The sequence below is a fragment of the Primulina huaijiensis genome, chromosome 16 (assembly GCF_012295235.1).
Source record: "Primulina huaijiensis isolate GDHJ02 chromosome 16, ASM1229523v2, whole genome shotgun sequence".
Taxonomy (NCBI): domain Eukaryota; kingdom Viridiplantae; phylum Streptophyta; class Magnoliopsida; order Lamiales; family Gesneriaceae; genus Primulina; species Primulina huaijiensis.
In genome coordinates, this window is record NC_133321.1 from 13,439,617 (window position 1) to 13,459,079 (window position 19,463).

A 19,463-nucleotide genomic window follows, 5' to 3' on the forward strand; every position below is an offset into this window, starting at 1 on the left:
TCGACACCGGCGTTGCTCTCAAATTTACATTCGAAAACAACAAGCCTCAGAAGTACAGAATTCAGAAATCAGTCTTTTATTTATAGTACTGAATATTCAATGTCTGATACAACTCCATTAATAACGTTTTACATCGGAAATGTAAAACCAGAAATACAATGTCTGAACAGATGCAGCGGAATATATAATATAAATCAGAACTGAGAACAACGTTTTTCATCACCAGCCCCAAAATTTAATCTGCTCTTCTTCTTCTAACTTTTCTTCCTCGTTCTTATCTGAGATGGGTTTGGTGGGTGAGTGATATGGTTGTCACTCAGTAAGCAGGGGCGGGAATAACTCCCATTTTTCGAAATCCCATTTTACAGAAACAGTAACACAATAACATATAGAAAACTCTTATTTCGGAACAGAAGTCAGAATTCAGAAATCACAGGTTTCAGAACAGAAATCAGAAATAGTAAGCACTGAGAACGTTAGTGAATTTCATGGCTAAACTGATATCAGTCCCCTATATGTTCTCTCCTCTAAGGGGTGAGGCCAGAATCAGAATCAGAATTCAGAAATGTTCAGAATATATATTCCTACCATTAGTTCACTAGGGAGTTTCAGTGCTTCAAAATCAGATATCAGAAATCAATATAAATATGCTTTAAAACAGATATTATCAAACTGATTTCAAGATATTTATACATAAGCCCACTTACCGTAATTTGCTAGAGTTTCGGTTGAAGTCTACTGGAAATCTGGTTGTTCTCGCTACTGGATTTTACAGCTCAAACAAGGCACTCTCTTAGCTCGAAAATTTAAGTAATACTCTCAAGATTTGTGTAACACCAAATCAGATACTTGAGGGTGTTATTTATAGGCCAAAATCTGATTATTAGCCTCCCTATTAATGAACATAATCTGCCATTAACAGCCTTTATTCCATGTTAATGCTTCAGTTACAAGTCTAAGCTGAATCAGTAACTGTCTGCTGGAATTCGTTCTTCTGCTGCTGGATTCGGTCTGCTGGATTCTAATCTAAAATACCATCTTCTGAATTATTGAGTGCTACTGGAATTGTTAGCTTCTGCTGGAATTTCAGGTTCTCACATTAGATCTATAAATTGCATTGTTTTCATTTTTTCTCATGTTACATTGAATTTTCATTTTTAGTCATATAACTTATACGTTTTGTTTTCTCGATGTTCGATTCATTTTTGTACGTTTCAAGAACGAGGTATTTTAGATATTTTAGAAGGAAAATATTTTATTAGTGTTAACCCCCTTTAACCACGTTTCTAATCCTAATAGGTGGCGGTTGCAAGTTTTCACGTCATTAAAATAAAAAGAAATTTCGATTTCATATCTATGTAAAGATGAAAATTTCTCCACGGGTTCAGATCCAGGCGGGTAAATCCCGAAACGAGGAAGGGGATCTNATGAAAATTTCCCCACGCCCGAAACGAGGAAGGGGATCCCCGATTTTTTCGAGTTTGAGTTCGGAGATTTTTTTAAATCCAGAATAGTTCATGATGGGTATAGGAATATTATCTTCATCACCAAACCTACCCCAATAATAATAATAATAATAATAATAATAATAATAATAATAATATCATTAATTAAACAATATAATAATAAGTTCAAGTTCCGGTTCGAGGATTTTTCCAAACCCGCCCCAACCCTGCTCTATTAATATTTTTGAAACGAGGATGGGGGGATGAAAATTTGATCTCCGCATGTTCGGGTTTGGGGATTACTCCGAACCCGAAAAAGCGGGACCAGTCATCCTGTTGCCATCTCTATATCTATGTAATTTTGTTTTAGGTTTTTATGTCATTGGAAATTTATTTATTTGTATACTTAAACGTATAAATGTGGATTGGTTTCATGTTGTTATAGTGTTATTATACCATAAAAGAGGTGCAAGATTTGATTTTGATTTTTTTTATTTATTTACATTTTAATGGCACCTTTTTTATATATTAAACAAATAAAAACCTCATTTCTAATATAAACGATGTAAATCCCGACTTGATCGTTAGTTATAACCTCCCGTATTTAGACACAAAGAAACTAAAGGTTTAAACAGAGGAAATAACAAAAAAAAACGATTCAGAAACGACAAAAAAAAAACTTATTTATATCATTTCGAATTGCCTGCACTTTTTCATTTCATATTTTATGATTAATTACTTTTGTCGAAAAATCAGTACATTGTGATTATTTACCTTTTCATACGGACAAGAATTAAAATTTGAATTGAACAAAGAACTTTTCATTCTTCGTTTGATTTTTCATTTTTTCTATTTTACTTTATTAGATGATTTTTTTAAGGTATCACATATTTAAAATTTCGATTTCATCCGTTAATGATGTCATATAAAATTAATTCAACTTTGTATTACTAATGTGTAAATAAGCAAAATGTGAATTTAAGATTTGATATATCGTATCATTATAAACAATAAAAGTATAATTGAAATCTATGGATTTAAAATCAATTTTTACAGTTGACCCTAAGGTTTCGTTTAGATTGATGGATTCTAAATTAATGGATTTTAAATGTATTTTTCTTATTTAGAAAAAAAATACCACAAATTAAAATACATATCTTACATATTTATACAGTATTTCATGTTAATTAAAATGAATTTCAACTTCACTCAATAATTATATTATTTGAAATTCATTCTATTTTGTATTATTAATATACAAAAATAAAGTTGAAAGAATTGTAGTTTGATATGTAGGTTTTTCTAAAGCATTTAGGCACTTGGGCTTTTACGGATCTCTTACGAAGCTCACTCACCTATTTAGTTCTTGGACTTTGAACCCAGCAGCTACAAAAACATATGCACGTTTTTTTCCTTCTTTCAATAGAAAAATATATAATTTTTAATTAGAGTTAGTCCAAATGTTTTTTTAAATACTTTATTTTATTTTTATATACTTTCGTTTTCCTATATAAGAGCTTAAAAAAGCACGCGAATACTCGAAAGAATTATTGTGAAATTGATCTAAATTAATCATTTCGTTCGCGAGTTATTCAAACATCATCTCAGTAAAAAAACTCGTTCGAGATTGTTCGATGAGCTTATAACGTGAGCTCGATCTTGAGCACGAAAATTTTATCGAGTCAAGCTTGAACTTAAGGGTGTTCGGCTCGTAAGCTCGCGAGTTTGTTTGCAAGCTCGAGCTCATCTAGTTTTTTAGGCTAGTTTGTTGGCCATGAGTCTTTGTCACACATTGCTATTTTATAGTAATGTAAGCTAATGAAATAATATAAAATGAACCATACTCCTTAAAGTCTTATATTAGTTGACTTTTTTTGCTAAAAGTACTCTACAAGTTTGAAAACGAGATTTTTTAAGGAGCTTGTTTAACGAGCTCGAAAACGATTTTGTTTAACGATCTCGAAAACGAGTTCGCTTAATGAGTCGAGCTCGAGACATGCTCGTTAAACATGATAAACGAGCTATTAACGAGCCGGATTCGAGCTATTCGTGAGCTTAGCAATTTGCAAACGAGAAGAAAGAAATTGAAACGATGATGATTTATTTAGAATATAATTTCGAACATAATTATCTATCTTTTCTCCTTAAAAATAGGAAAGAAATATTTTTAATACAAAAACTCTGATAACTGTTTCATATGTCAATTTTGTGAAATGAATATCTAAAATGACTCATACAAAATATTAACTTGAACATAATTATCATATTTTGTCCATTTTCATTACTGAAAAATTCACACATTATCTATTAAATTATAAATATTTTAATATACTTGCAACATTATCATTCTTTAAAAAAGCGCATATTATCTAAATAATAATCAGTACTTTAACAAAATAATCAAAAATATTTTCAACATTGTTAGTCGTTTTATATAAAAATTAACTAAACTCAAAAAAATAAAAACAAAAATTCATGTGAGATGGTCTCACGGGTCAATTTTGTGAAACGAATATTCTATATGGGTTAACCACGAAAAAGTATTACTTTTTATGTCAAATATAAATTTTTATTGTAAATATGGATATGATATTTGATCCGTCTCACGAATAAAGATCCGTGAGATATGAAAGACCTGCTCAAAAATATATACCTACAAAAAACAAAGTTTTTTTGTTTTTTTATATATAAAAAAAGTGAGATAGATTTTTATTTTGTAAGACAAAATTGAGACCTATTTTGCATCAAGTAAAGTAGAGATCGAGGAGGAAAACGCGTAGATGATGACTTTTTGTACGTAAAAAGATATGGTTTTCTGATGTGTTCGTCTTTTTTTCATTTTTGCAAAAAAATTCAACACTAACCCATTTGATACGTTGCTCGTATGCTATTAGAATAATAAATACAAAAACTTGTGTGAGACGGTCTCACAGGTCATATTTCGGGAGCCGGATCTTTTATTTGGGTTATCCATGAAAAAGTATTACTTTTTATGCTAAGAGTATTACTTTTTATTATGAATATCGATAGGGTTGACCCGTTTCACAAGAGACTTACTCTAGAATAAATATGACGAGACGAAAAGATGTATTATTAATCAATTAACACATAGTACACCTCTACATGTTTGAACAACTTGCAAATTACAAATAAAAATCATGAAACTTGTGATAAATCATGATTATCACAACCCAAAAAAATGAAAAATCGTATCCGATTTAAAAAAAAATGTGAAAATATCGGACTGAGAATGTTCTCTTGACTTCTTGTTGATGGGATAAATATGTATCACAACTGATCATATATTCTCGTATGATTAAACTGCAAATTAAACCTAAATTTTTTAATGATGTGGTGAAATTTTTTCCGTGTATCTCGTTTGTTTTTTTATTAAAAATTTATGACAAGGAACCAGTCGTCAATATCCTTCGGATATGTACTGGGTAAACCTCAAATATATACAGTAACATGCAAACCGCACATCAGAACACCCATATTAATTGTTTATTTATAACATAATAAAATAGACAGACGAGCATCGGAGCATGCATGTAATTAGTTACACTAATTAATGAACGAGTTCAGCGAAGGAGGCTTGCTACACCTCCTGAAAAGTGCCGCTCGCAAGTTGACGATGGAGGTGTTGATCTTGCCGTGGCTTCATTATTTCCCCACACACGAGTGGCAGCACCTCCATGATTATTTGTAGCAGTTGGAGTTGAATTAGTAGCCGAAATGCTGCTTACAAGTGAATCCGTGAGTGGCCTTCCTCTAAAATTTTGAGAGGAAGGAGAAGGATTTGATCCCATTGTAGGGCGAGGGATTAATTTTGTGATCTATGTTTCAACTCGGAGAAGGTCTTTTGTAGGTGTAAAACTTGTGCATATTGACTACTTGCAAATGAACAAGCTGGTGACCACACGTAGCTAGGTCGTCAACTAATTGTGCATAGTTAACATGAGATTATTCTATGCTACACTTGCAGTATTTTTCCATTTGTTCGAATGTTAGTATTTGGATCATCAACATATATTTCAATTTACATAAATAAACACACACACACACATATATAGAGGTAACAATCTTTCCGACGATCATCTCATATTATTCGGCCATATTTTCTCTAATTAGTTGTTATTTGGCAAAAAGAAATATCATATCTTCGGGTTTTTTTTTTATCCGATGTGAACATGTAATATAAATGTAGTCAGGCGTCGCATATAATATAGAGGGAAATTGTAATTTTGATTCTTATGCTTGTTTATTTGTGATTTTGGTATTCTATATTATCAAATTAATTCGGTTTTATTAATGTCTATTTCAAAATACAATCTAAATGAATTTTGTGAGGTTTCCATTTTGTTCTATCTTAACAAATGTTAGAATGTAATATCTAATTAAATAATTTCACTTTTTCCTCATTAAGGAAAATCATGTCCCATAAATATATATATGATCTTCAACTTTTCGAATATAATCAATGTTCTTTAATAAAAAAGATTCCATCATCGTCAAAAAAATTATAAACTATTAATGTAATTAATATGCCGTCTTTTAAAATACAACCTGAATCTCAAATTGGTACACCAACAAATTATTTTTTATATCACATGAAATCTTACGTAAAAGAAAATATCTTAATCCAAACTTTAGAAAATAATATACATTCTCGATCCTTAGGCATAAATGTTTAATGCTCAATCAGTTATAAATTTAAATAGAATTAGATTAAAATCTCAAATGGAATTTTAATTTTACAAAAAAAAAAAGACAGCACATCAACATGACATATATACGAACGTCAGTATAATATTATGATTTGTATTTGTCGGACAACAATGGGGACAAAAGTGAGAAGGTTTTTGTCCAATCTATCCCCACTATCCCGGCAACCTTAAGAACATGTTTTTGGATTGAAATGCCAAATTCCTTTCGACTCGAAACAAATAGCAATGGACCATTGGTCATAAAATTGACAGCTTTGGTATGTGTACTGTGTGGAACTGAGTGTGGTAGGCAATATTTGTAATTATATCTCGATATCAGATATCGTTTTAAACTTGAGATGTTCGTATGGGCGTGTAAATTTTAATATTCAGTCAATAAAATTAAAATATGATTAATTATTACAGATCCAATCAACAAATAAACGTTCCCATTGAAATTTTGGGTCACATATATATCACAAAATTCAACACCACTTCAACAAATGAACAGATCTCTTAGCTAGCAAAAAAGTTTGGGTAAAGCGATGGAGTTTTATTTTTGGGATTTTCTTAAGCTTATAGGCCCTTTAACTTTTAGTAGGGCCACTCTAATGCTTTGTCTTAGGACCCAACGGCTATGTACAAGGCAAAAACAAGTTCAAACGAATCATAAGTACTCAATCCTATCCATTCAGATCAAACGTAGACGATCGAGTATTTCTTGTATCGTAAATCTCTAATTAAAATTTTAATATTTTATGCTCCAATAAATCGCAAGTGTATAGATCAAGTTATAATATAGTGTACGAAATACAAGTATCGTCACACAGAAATTGTATCGCATGATTATTACTTTTGCTCCGGCTTTTGACAGGATATCCTAAATTATTAACATCATCTCTCAAGATATATTAAACTAACTCGACACGATGAAATAATTAAATATATTTAACTATTTATCCAAGATAAGTTGTATACATGATTCGTGGAATCATCTAGCTTTCGATCTATTAGATTATAACTATCAATGCGTATTCAATTTTATAAGTTTATCAAATTATAAATACACGAATTGTGATATCCATTCTTATTGCAGACTATTCTCTCGACTCTATTCACAATATAAAATATTATCAAAGTTAATTAAACTTCAATAATCAAGTGAAAACAATAACAAAATCGAGCATATGCAAAATTCAAATATCAAATTATATAAAACAAAGTTTTTGGGTAGGATCCCCTTAAATCCCAACAAATAAAAAAATTTAGCAACTCAACATAATAAAATCTCAAAACCACAATCAAATGATGTCTCTAAAGTAAAGATATAAAAAGAAGAAGAACAAGAACTGGGAGACGTTGAAAGAAATCTTTACTTCGTGCTCGGTTTCTCTGCTCCGAGTCCTTTTTTTTCTCTCATTTCTCCTTGGCTACTGAAAAAATCTCTAAAAATTGTCAAAGTCCGCCCAAAAACATGTGTTATGGCTTTCCTAATTAGGTAGCCTCAAGAAACTTGAAAATAAATCAACCAAATATTATTCCTTGAAGATCACGCTAGAGCGGCTGGAATTGCCCACCTCAGTATGAACTCCACACAAATTGGCTTCTTCATGATATCAGGCCCACTAGGATGGGCGCGGTAGGGCGGTTGGGATTGCCCGCCTCAGCGCACTGGCTTGAATTTCGGGTCTATTTCTTCATGCACGCCTTCCTCGACTTTACCGTCTAAATCCATCTTTCTTGATCACATTTCCTACAAGTCCACCCAAACACATGAAAAACAATTACTATGAAAACTTATAATAAAAACAACTAAATATAGACGCAGCCTAAATGAAAATACATGAATACGACTCAAAATGACGAAATAAAACACGCAAAAACGACACACATTAAACTCTCATACTAACATTTTGCTCGCCTTCGAGCAAAATAAGCTACAAAACATAACATAACAAAATAAAAATGTAGCTCAATGGTGCATTCATGGTTCATAGTTATGCCTCATGGAATATCCAATATGTTTCCCATCCATCCACACACAATGTCCATGTTCGCACATTCCATTAAGCGTGGATTTGGAATGTGTGTGCAAGGTTGGTTCTAAAGTCATGCATTTCAAAAAGGTCAATTCTAAAATGTTGTAAGAGACATCGATCAACATATCGGTGGAAATATTTTTCTCCTACATTACTTGTATCACTAAATACAAACCAGCAAACACATATCATCAGGACTTTTTAGGCATATTTAATGGCTCAAGTGAGGGTTACTAAAGGCAGTTAGGATAGAAAAAAGACAGAGAATACAATGATAGATTAAATTGTGCACATTCAGATTTTTCATCAGATTTCTTTCAACTCCATACATTCTTTCTTTTTAGTGAGGAATAAGATTTCATTCTGTTATTTGGCTCCCCCAAATATTACTTCTCCTTTTACCGAAGATCTTTTTGCAAGAAACTATTCTTTCATAAGTTGAACTTTTTTTTGTATTCTCTTCGGTATAAAGAATAGACTGTGTATTTAATTAATTCCACGATGTATAACTATAAGACTTGATGTTTAGGTGAATTGCATATAACATTTATGTAGGTAAGCTCAATAAAATTCATAAGCTCAAAAGAGATTTTGACTAACTCGTATTCATGCTACCAGTAGGTATTCGTGTCAACGGTCATGATCGAGTTCAATTCACACCTAATGTCTTTCAAATTCCCATACAAATTTTTAAATTTTCATATATCACACAATTCTCTATTGCCAACATACGTGCAAAAAACTATTCATCATGCAATCCATTTTTTTCGTAACGACTTGCTAAACAAACAAAGTGATGCAAATGAATAGGCCAATATACTATATATATATCAATAATCATCATCGGCTAATAATTACACTCCTAGCACCATCAGCTAACTTTTTATTTGACTATGCACATTAAACAATGTAAACATGTCACCACATAAAAATAACATAAACAACTTCCTCCGCCCTCTCGATACTAAAACAATGCAATGTCTCTATTGCACTAAATTGTATCACAGGGGAACAAAAACGACACAAAATGCAACATGCTAAACAAAATGCAAAAAAAATACAAAATAACAGAATAGGAAAGAAGAAAAGGAAAAATCCTCTCAACGATCCTCATCCTCCTCAATGTCTAGTGGTGACAACTCTACCCCATGTTCCGATGGAATAGCATACTGAAACTAGAATGGAGGCGGAAACGTCAGCAATGGTGGTAGGTAGGTCGATGGATCAAGGCTCATCTGCGTGGCTATCCTTCTTAGCAGGGCATCCATCGAAGTCTGAGAAGCACTGCTATTAGATTGATATTGTGACTGGTAGTGAGCAAAAGCCCACAACTCAATAAATCGGTCACTGATGATACGACGGCGCAGGTCAAATTAATTTACTGTTCCGACTCTCATCGTCAATTGGGCACATACACTGCAGTCATTCCCCATGTGAGAACCGAATTTTTCTTCATTTTTTTTATTAATTATGTGTAAGGAAATTTAAGATCTTAGGATCTTGGATTATGGTATTAAGTGGAAAATATATTGGAAATCCTGGTATTGGAAATTTTATTATTGAAAATCTTAAATATCAAGTCAATAATATTTATACCAAGGCGTGCAAATTTCGAAAATTGGGAAGGAAATTTTGCAAGATTTGAATATCATACAGATTAAAAGAATTAAGGCATGAATATTGCTAGAAATTTTCGAAAAAAATCCTACTAGATTACATGTCAATGATTGAGATGGACGAATACAAGGTAAATTGGAAACAAATAATCAAATGTGGGCACAAAAAATCCTTACTCATAGCCACCATATTTTTGAACCATCCAAAGAGTGGGAATCAATGATTAAATTCCACAATTTAGGAGCTAAATCATCAGCAATGGAAGGAATATTGGAGTCAAATTTATGAGATTTGGCATGATTTTTGGGTAAGATTGAGTACCAAGTTTAGCATCCTCTCCTCCACTTATAAATACCCCGTCAAGCCTAGCATTTCTCACACCACAAATTTGAAAATTCCCTTGCTGAAATTTCAAAATTCCAGCAGCTTCCCTAGCTGAAATCTTGCTCAAAAAAAAAAAAAAATTGTCCCAAAGTAAGGCCAAAAGTCGAGCCAAAGCGCTGCCCAAGTGAAGAACAAGAAGTGATCCAAGTCTAGCATCGTGCACTCCACGTTTTTAGCATCAAGATATACGGTAAGTGGGCTTGTTTTAAAGTTAAACTTTCGTATATGCATATTTATTTCGTTTTTTCAAAAATACGATCGAGTACATGTTATTATCTTACTCTTTTCTTGTGTTGATTGTCATACTATTTTGAGCACTGTGAGGATTCGACTATATATGGGTGGGAATCCCAATCATGACGTGACCCTTACGCGGTGGGGGATATAATCGATATACGGCCCCGCCCCCTTAGAGGAGAAAAAATTAGGGACTGATATCAGTAAATCATAAAAAGTAGATGAATCTCAGTGATTGGTAAATGTTATGCATGTGTTATGAAGTATGTACGCAAGTCATGTGTTTCGAAATTTTATGCATGTTGTAATATTGTGCTCGATATGACCCCCACTTGATGATTGTTTCTCAAAATACTCACCCCCCTTACAACCCTTTCCCCAGATAAAACTGAAGAACAGGTTGAGGAAGAAGAGTCCAAACACTTTTGGGGCTGGTGATGTGCAAGACCAATGATAGATTTATATTTCGAATTTTATGATTAAGTAAATTGTAAGACGCTTCTGCAGTATTTACTATTTCGTTTAGATTGTAAAAACAATGTTTAATTCATTTGAATTATGATATAAATAGGTTTTCGTTTATACTATGCTACGAGACTGGTTGTTTTCAATTGTGTGATTTTTAAACAACGCCAGTGTCAACATGAGTTTCGGGGTGTGACATTTAAGTTGTATCAGAGCCGTCAGGTTCATAATCCGGTTGGGGAAGAAATTTTTGGAAAGAAATTTTCGGTGGGATTTTCAAAATCAGCCAATGCTATCCCCTCCGAAACGATCCAACAAGCGATTTTCACGACTAAGTCGTGAGGGAGGGGTCGAAATAGCGAAATTCTTTCGTTTAGGCCTCCGAAACGTCGTTTTTGCCGTTTTAGGAAATATTCGTAGACTCTATAACTTCTCTTAGAAAATTCCAAATTCGATTACGTCAATTGTTCTGGAATCCTCTCGACATATGCTTCGAACCCATGTGTCTATTTCTAAACTTTCCATTTTTGGGAAAAAAATATTTATACATTTTTCAAAAATTTCATGTATATAGCATCTTGTTCTATATTGTCTTTTGTTCTATATTGTTTCTTTCCGATTATGAGCATTTCCCTTTGTGATTTCACGAAATGGCTCCATCGACTCCCCTGTGATTCCGCACTCGTGCCCAAGCTGCTATTCATATGAAGCAACTTGCCTTTGATTATCAGTCGCACCAGATGAAGCGACTTAGAGCCAGACTAGGTGAGAGAAGACGAGAGATCGAGACCTTAGCGGCAGAAAAAGATGAGATTTGGGTCCAACTTAACAAGGCAATCCATTAGGGAGAGCTCGTGAGAGGAGACAACATGGATTTGAGGGATGTCATAGAGCAGAGCCTGTATCGAGAGAGAAAGTTGCGAGAGGATATAGAGTGGTACCGTAAGGAATTGAAGGAAGAGAGGCAGCAGAATGCCAGGGGCAAGAAGAGACTGGAGAATTCAAGTGATGCTATTAGCAGCCTTGTGAATGTGACCCACTGTCTGACCCAGCAGGTTGAAACTTTGAAGAACCAAGTTAAGCAGAAGAAGTCTGAGCGGGAGCAGTACCAACAGCATTCCAGTGATCTGTTGGACGCGGCTGATGTAGAGATACAGGAGTTGAAGGCACAAGTGGCCCAGCTCACACATATGATAGAGATACTTCAAGAGGAAGAGCCAGAGGAGGAGCAAGAAGATGAAGAGCCTATAGAGATAGATGAGCCTATAGCAGCCGTCGGAGATGGAGAAATAAAGGAATAGAGTATCTTAGTGACCTTTCTTTTATTACTAGGAGTTTATCTTCTCGTTGTTGCTAAAGTATTTCATTCAGTACGGTTATTTTCATTCAGTTGTTCCTCTATATTCAAAAATTAATAAAGTACGTTTATTTATTAATTTCAGTTGTTCCAGCATAACTTATTTATTCAATCATGTCGATATGCACAACAAATTCATATAAACGTTTAAATTGTAGTAAATGGTCGGTAGACCTCCGAGGTAAAACCGCAACCCTCTCTATGCTGACTACAACCATGCCAACGAAGAGGATAATGGACCACCGCCTGGCTTCAGTCTTAACCAGGCAGACTTGATGGCCATAGCCATGATCGTGGCGACAATACTGCAAGGGTTAGTGAACTCGAACACAAATCAGCCACCTCTACCTCCACCACAGAATGGGATCAAGTTTCACTATGAATCACTTCGCAAGAACAGATGTCCAACCTTCAGTGGATCTGCTGACCCTGAAGTTAGCCAGAGCTGGTTGAAAAGTGTGGAAACCCAACTGCGACTATTGGAAGTTCCCGAGGCACTGAAAGTGGACGTGATTGTACATTTCCTAGATGATAAAGCAGGCAAGTGGTGGGAAGCAATCTCGCCAGCCATGAAGTGCGGGACCAATCTCGTGGCAGCATTTTCGAGAAGCTTTTCTGAAACAGTATTATCCCGCCGAGGTCAGACTGCAGAAACTGAGCGAGTTTGAAAATTTCATTCAAGCTCAAGATATGTCAGTTGGGGAATACACCTCCCAGTTCAATGCCCTTGGATCATATGCTCCAACAATCTTGGTGGATGAAGTCTTGAAATTGCACCGCTTTAAGAAGGGGTTGAACAGCAGGATCCAATCAGCTCTAGCAGTCTACCAACCTGCCAACATTTCAGACCTGATGGTCGCGGTTATCCGAGCCGAAGCTGACATTCGTCGAAGAGAAGGGGAAAACAGGAACAAGCGACCTCTTAACAGTCAGCCTTCCCAAGGAAGACCAATGTTCAAGAAGCCCAATCAGTCAGGTGGACCTCCCTCAGGACAATCCCCCGCCACTAACCATCAAGGACTCAAGTCATGCCCAACATGCGGCTTCAGACACGCCGGAGAATCTTGAAGGGCCAGCGGTGTATGCTTTGGATGTGGGAAATTAGGGGGCAGAATTGCAGAGTGTCCAACTTCCGCCAACCGACCAGCAGGGCAGAACAAAGGAACTAGGCCAAATGCGGGAGCAGGCCCTAGTAAACCAAAAGAGGACAAACCTAACGACAGGGTCTTTGCCATGACTCAGGAAGAGGCAGACGACGCAAATGAAGTCGTGTCAGGTACCGTCCTAATTCAAAAAGTGCCTGATTATGCATTACTTGACTGTGGTGCTACACATTCCTTTATGTCTAGATTTGCTAAGAAGTTAGGATTTGAGCTCGAGAAATTAACTGAGCCATTTCGAATAGCAACACCTACAAGTAGGGCCATTGAAACTGACGAAATTTACAAAGATTGTAAAATCAGTATTAGTAATCAGACTTTTAGTGCCGACTTGATACAATTGATCATGGTCGATTTCAACATCATCTTAGGGATGGATTGGTTAGCAAGAAACAGTGCGATAGTAGATTGTAAGGGAAAGAGAGTCAAACTCCGAACCCCAGATCAGGAAGAAGCCATGTTTCATGGTAAATCTAAGGAGCGGAAGTCACAGCTTTCCGCATCTCAGGCTTGGAAAGCCATGAAATCCGGAGATGACATATACCTAGCAATGGTCAGTGAAGTAAAAGAAGAAGTCGAGCTGAAACTGGAGGACATCCCGATAGTGAAAGAGTTCCCAGATTTTTTTCTAGAAGAACTCTCGGGGACAATCCCCAACTGCGAAATTGAGTTCGAAATCAACTTGGTCCCCGGTGCTGCACCAATCTCTAAAGCACCTTACAGAATGACACCAACCAAACTCAAGGAGCTGAAAGAACAACTCCAAGAATTGCTAGATAAAAGGAAAATTCGACCGAGTGTGTCCCCGTGGGGAGTTCCAGTACTATTCGTGAAAAAGAAATACGGGAGTACGAGATTGCGCACTACAGAGAACAGAACAAGATCACAATCAAGAACATGTACCCTCTACCTTGGATAGACGATCTGTTTGATCAGCTCAAAGGAGCCGCTGTCTTTTCTAAACTTGATATGATGACAGGTTACCACCAGTTGAAGGTCAGGGCTGAAGATATCCCAAAGAAAGCTTTTCGAACCAGATATGGGCATTATGAATTCACATTGATGCCTTTTGGCATGAAAAACGAGCCGGCAACATTCATGGACCTAATGAACAGAGTATTCAAGTCATTCCTGAATCAGTTCATAGTGGTATTCATCGACGACATCCTCGTCTATTCCCCTGACGAGAAAAGCCACGAAGAGCACCTTCACCTTGCTCTGCAAACCTTAAGAGAGAATAAGCTTTATGCTAAGTTTATCAAGTGTGAATTCTGGCTAAGGAGTGTATCCTTTCTAGTACATGTGATCTCGAAAGCAGGAGTGTCAGTGGATCCAAGGAAAGTGCAGGCAATTACAGAGTGGCCGAGACCCAAGAACGCCATCGACATCATAAGCTTTCTTGGATTGGCAGGTTACTACCGAAAGTTTGTCGAAGGGTTCTCCTCGATAGCAGTACCACTGACGAAACTCACACAAAAAAATTCTAAGTTCATCTGGAGTGAAAGTTGTGAGAAGAGCTTCTAGACATTGAAAGAGAAACTCGCATTCACGCCAGTGTTGATCTTGCCCACAGATAATAAAGATTTCACTATTTACAGTGACGTCTCTAAGGAAGGCCTAATATGCGTACTCATGCAAGAAAGAAGGGTGATCGCCTACGCATCAAGGCAGTTGAAACCGCACGAGCAAAACTACCCTACGCATGACCTGGAACTAATAGCGGTTGTCTTTGCCTTAAAGATTTGGAGGCACTACCTCTATGGTGCTAAATGTTAAATCTTCACCGACCATCAGAGCCTAAAATACTTGTTCACCCAGAAAGAACTTAATATGAGACAAAGGCGATGGATCGAACTTCTGAAGGACTATGACTTGACCATAAGCTATCATCCGGGTAAAGCAAACAAAGTGGCTGATGCGCTAAGTCGGAAGGGATCAAGCAAAGTGACTCTAGCTTCCCTCTCGGTCCACCCATGTCTACGGGAGAATGTCATGTTAAACCAAGATCGAGACCCGGTGCTGATCAAACTTAAAGATCAAGTCAGAGAAGGGAAGTCTCAAGATCATCAGATCGATGACAAGGGAATCTTATGGATGAAAAGAAGACTGTGTATGCCCGACAGCGTTAACCTTCACCAAGAGATAATGGCAGAGGCGCACAAGTCAAAATTCTCAGTCCACCCAGGCAATATGAAAATGTACAGAGACCTCAAGGAGAATTTCTGGTGGAATGGCATGAAAAGAGATGTAGCTAAATTCGTCTCCAGATGTCATGTATATCAACAAGTCAAAGCAGAACACCAACGGCCTGGAGGATTACTGTAACCTTTGGAAATTCCTGAATGGAAGTGGGAGCATATTTCCATGGACTTTGTGGTAGGATTGCCAAAGTCTAGGAAAAGCCACGACGGTATGTGGGTGATCGTAGACAGACTCATGAAGACTGTACACTTCCTACCCGTGCGCATGAATTACAATCTCGACAAGTTGGCTTCACTATACATGGAAAACATTGTGAGGCTGCATGGAGTGCCAGTGAGCATCCTATCTGATAGAGATCCGAGGTTCGTCTCGCACTTTTGGAAGAGCTTTCAAGAGGCCATGGGAACGAAAGTGACCCTAAGTACGGCCTATCATCCTCAAACCGATGGGAAAACTGAGAGAACCATACAAACCTTAGAAGATATGCTGCAAGCATGCGCCTTTGAATTCAGTAGCAATTGGAGCACTCATTTACCCTTAATTGAGTTTGCTTACAACAACAGCTATCACAGCAGCATTGGAATGGCTCCATACAAAGCTCTTTATGGAAGAAAATGTCGATCACCACTTTATTGGGATGAAGTGGGAGAAAAAGCAGTGGTGGGACTCGAGCTAGTATAGATGACCGTGGACAAGGTTAAAATCGTTCGGGAAAAACTCAAGGCAGCTCAAGACCGACAGAAGAGCTGGGCAGATCTGAAGAGAAGGCTTGTAGAGTTCAACGTGGGCAAGAAGGCCTATATGAAAGTCTCGCCTACGAGAGGAGTCGTTCGATTCAGTAAGGCCGAAAAACTGAACCCTCGTTATGTTGGACCATTCGAAATCTTTGAAAAAGTGGGCATGCTAGCATGCAGACTGGTGGTGCCACCAAGCATGTCAAGAATCCACAACGTGTTCTACGTGTACGAACTGAGAAGGTACATTCCAGACCCAAGTCACGTGTTGGAAGTAGAACCACTCTTGATCGAAGGAAACTTGGGAGAATAACTGAAATACGAAGAAGTCCCTCTCAGAGTTGTGGACACCAAAGAGCAAGTCCTTAGACGACGTATCATTCCCTATGTCAAAGTGCAGTGGTCCAACCACACAGAGCGAGATGCAACTTGGGAAGTCGAAAAAAAGATGCGAAAGGAATATCCCTATCTATTTGGTGACCAAGACAACTCAAGTTTCGAGGACGAATTTTTCTTCATTTTTTTCTCTTCATTTTTTTTATTAATCATGTGTAAGGAAATTTAAGATCTTAGGATCTTGGATTATGGTATTAAGTGGGAAATAAATTGGAAATCCTGGTATTGGAAATTTTATTATTGAAAATCTTAAATATCAAGTCAATAATATTTATACCAAGGCATGCAAATTTCGAAAATTGGGAAGGAAATTTTGCAAGATTGGAATATCATACAAATTAAAAGAATTAAGGCATGAATATTACTAGAAATTTTCGAAAAAAATCCTACTAGATTACATGTCAATGATTGAGATGGATAGATACAATGTAAATTGGAAACAAATAATCAAACTTGGGCACAAAAAATCCTTACTCATAGCCACCATATTTTCGAACCATCTAAGGAGTGGGAATCAAGGATTGAATTCCACAATTTAAGTAGCTAAATCATCAGCAATGGAAGGAATATTGGAGTCAAATTTATGAGATTTGGCATGATTTTTGGGTAAGATTGAGTACCAAGTTTAGCCTCCTCTCCTCCACCTATAAATACCCCATCAAGCCTAGCATTCCCCACACCACAAATTCGAAAATTTCCCTGCTGAAATTTCAAAATTCCAGCAGCCCCCCTAGCCGAAATCTTGCTCAAAAAAAAAAAAAACTCGTCCCAAAGTAAGGCCAAAAGTAGAGCTGAAGCACTGCCCAAGTGAAGAACAAGAAGTGATCCAAGTCTAGCATCACGCACTCCACGTTTTTAGCATCAAGATATACGGTAAGTGGGCTTGTTTTAAAGTTAAACTTTCGTATATGCATATTTATTTCGTTTTTTCAAAAATACGATCTAGTACATGTTTTTCTCCTACTCCTTTCTTGTGTTGATTTTCATACAATTTTGAGCACTGTGAGGATTCGACTGTATATGGGTGGGAATCCCAACCATGACGTGACCCTTACATGGTGGGAGATATAACCGCTATACAGCCTCGCCCTCTTAGAAGAGAAAAAATTAGGGACTAATATCAGTAAACCATAGAAAGTAGATGAATCTCAGTTATTGGTAAATGTTATGCATGTGTTATAAAGTATGTACGCAAGTCATGTGTTTCGAAATTTTATACATGTCGTAATATTGTGCTCGATACGACCCCCACTTGATGATTATTTCCCAAAATACTCACCCCCCTTACAGCCTTTTCCCCAGATAAAACCGAAGAACAGGTTGAGGAAGAAGAGTCCGAACACTTTTGGGGCTGGTGATGTGCAAGACCAATGATAGATTTATATTTCGAATTTTATGATTAAATAAATTGTATGACGCTTTCGCATTATTTATTATTTCATTTGGATTGTAAAGACAATGTTTATTTCATTTGAATTATGATATAAACTAGTTTTGGTTTATATTGTGCTACCACTACAAGAAAAATGATTTTCCGCAGCACGTCATCAACAGCGTGCATTAAAAGCACGCTGCGAATATTATTTTTAACGGCGTGCATCCATATGTGCGCTGTTAATATTATTGCACTTGACAGTATTAACGGCGTGCATTAAAAACACCCTGCGGATAGTAATATCCGCAGAGTGCAGTTATATGTGAGCTGTTAATAACTTATGCAATTTTCGCAGCGCACAATAAAGGCACGCTGTTAATAATATTATTAACGGCGTGCATGATTATGTGCGCTGTTAATAGTAAATCATTTTTTTTAAAAAAAATCATTTTTTTTAACGGCGTACATATATAAGCACGCTGAGGAAAATGGGTGCGCCATCATTTAGCGACGATTTATTAAACCGTCACCGATTTAAAACAAGCAACGGTTAAAAATAACCGTCGCCAAATTTAGCGACAATTTTAGCATTAATTGTCGCTATATTTAGCGACAGTTTAATTTTATCCGTCGCAAATTTTTAAATCGGCGACGGTTAAATATACAACCGTCGCTATTAGCGACGGTTTTAATACAAACGTCGCTAATAGTCTATAAATATCCGCATTTCTTTCCCATTTTCTTCACAACACTCAAATTTTTCTCACGATTTTAGGATTTTAGTTTCGATTTTAGGATTTTAATTTCGATTTAGTGTACTTTTTTGTTTCAATTTTTACTTAATTTGTAAATGTTATTAAAAATCATGAGTATTGTTATTAGATTGTAAGTCTTTTTTTAAAATTTATTAAATTATAAAAGTAAATTTTTTTTATTTTAACGAAAAGATTAGCGACGGATTATGAAATCCCGTCGCTAAATGTAGCGACAGTTTTAAAACCGTCGCCTATAAATTTAGCGACGGTTAAAATCCGTCACTATTAGCGACGGCAATTTAAAAACTGTCGCTAAAATTAGATTGTGCACTGATTATTAACGGCGTACATTGCACGCTGCGGATAATTGTATTAACGGCGTGCATATCGTGCATATGCACGCCGTGGATAATAAGATTAACAGCGCGCACATGTACGCCGCGGATAATCTTGAACTTTCAACAGCTTTGAACTTTGCAGCGTGCAATGTGCGCTGCGGAAAACGAATTTGCGCGCTGCGAAAAGCCATTTTTGTTGTAGTGTACAAGGCTGGTTGTTTTCGATTGTGTGATTGTTAAACAACGCCGGTGT

General features: G+C 36.2%; 3 protein-coding genes across 3 annotated transcripts in view; 2 read left to right on the forward strand and 1 right to left on the reverse strand.

Moving 5' to 3' along the window:
- Positions 1–12,525: 12,525 nt before the first annotated feature.
- On the forward strand, positions 12,526–14,934 carry LOC140961034 (uncharacterized). Its single transcript, XM_073419358.1, has 4 exons — positions 12,526–12,889; positions 12,933–13,226; positions 13,356–14,230; positions 14,347–14,934. The coding sequence occupies exons 1-4, from the start codon at positions 12,526–12,528 to the stop codon at positions 14,932–14,934; spliced, it is 2,121 nt and encodes a 706-aa protein (XP_073275459.1).
- Positions 14,935–16,293: 1,359 nt separating this feature from the next.
- LOC140961035 (uncharacterized) lies at positions 16,294–16,659 on the forward strand. Its single transcript, XM_073419359.1, has one exon. The coding sequence runs from the start codon at positions 16,294–16,296 to the stop codon at positions 16,657–16,659; it is 366 nt and encodes a 121-aa protein (XP_073275460.1).
- A 1,157-nt stretch (positions 16,660–17,816) lies between these two features.
- LOC140961036 (AT-hook motif nuclear-localized protein 27-like) overlaps positions 17,817–19,463 on the reverse strand; it is a 2,933-nt gene continuing 1,286 nt past the window's right edge. The window contains exon 2 of the mRNA XM_073419360.1: positions 17,817–17,833. Coding sequence (XP_073275461.1) covers positions 17,817–17,833 — 17 coding nt within the window. The remainder of the gene's footprint in view (positions 17,834–19,463) is intronic.

Excerpts from the sequence above, each read along its gene's own strand:
- LOC140961034 (XM_073419358.1), top strand. The coding sequence starts at position 12,526 with ATGGCCATAGCCATGATCGTGGCGACAATACTGCAAGGGTTAGTGAAC. Across the intron at positions 12,890-12,932 it reads AACAGTATTATCCCGCCGAG|CTCAAGATATGTCAGTTGGG; the intron begins GTCAGACTGCAG and ends ATTTCATTCAAG. Across the intron at positions 14,231-14,346 it reads TGTCCCCGTGGGGAGTTCCA|CTCAAAGGAGCCGCTGTCTT; the intron begins GTACTATTCGTG and ends CTGTTTGATCAG.
- LOC140961035 (XM_073419359.1), top strand. The coding sequence starts at position 16,294 with ATGACCGTGGACAAGGTTAAAATCGTTCGGGAAAAACTCAAGGCAGCT.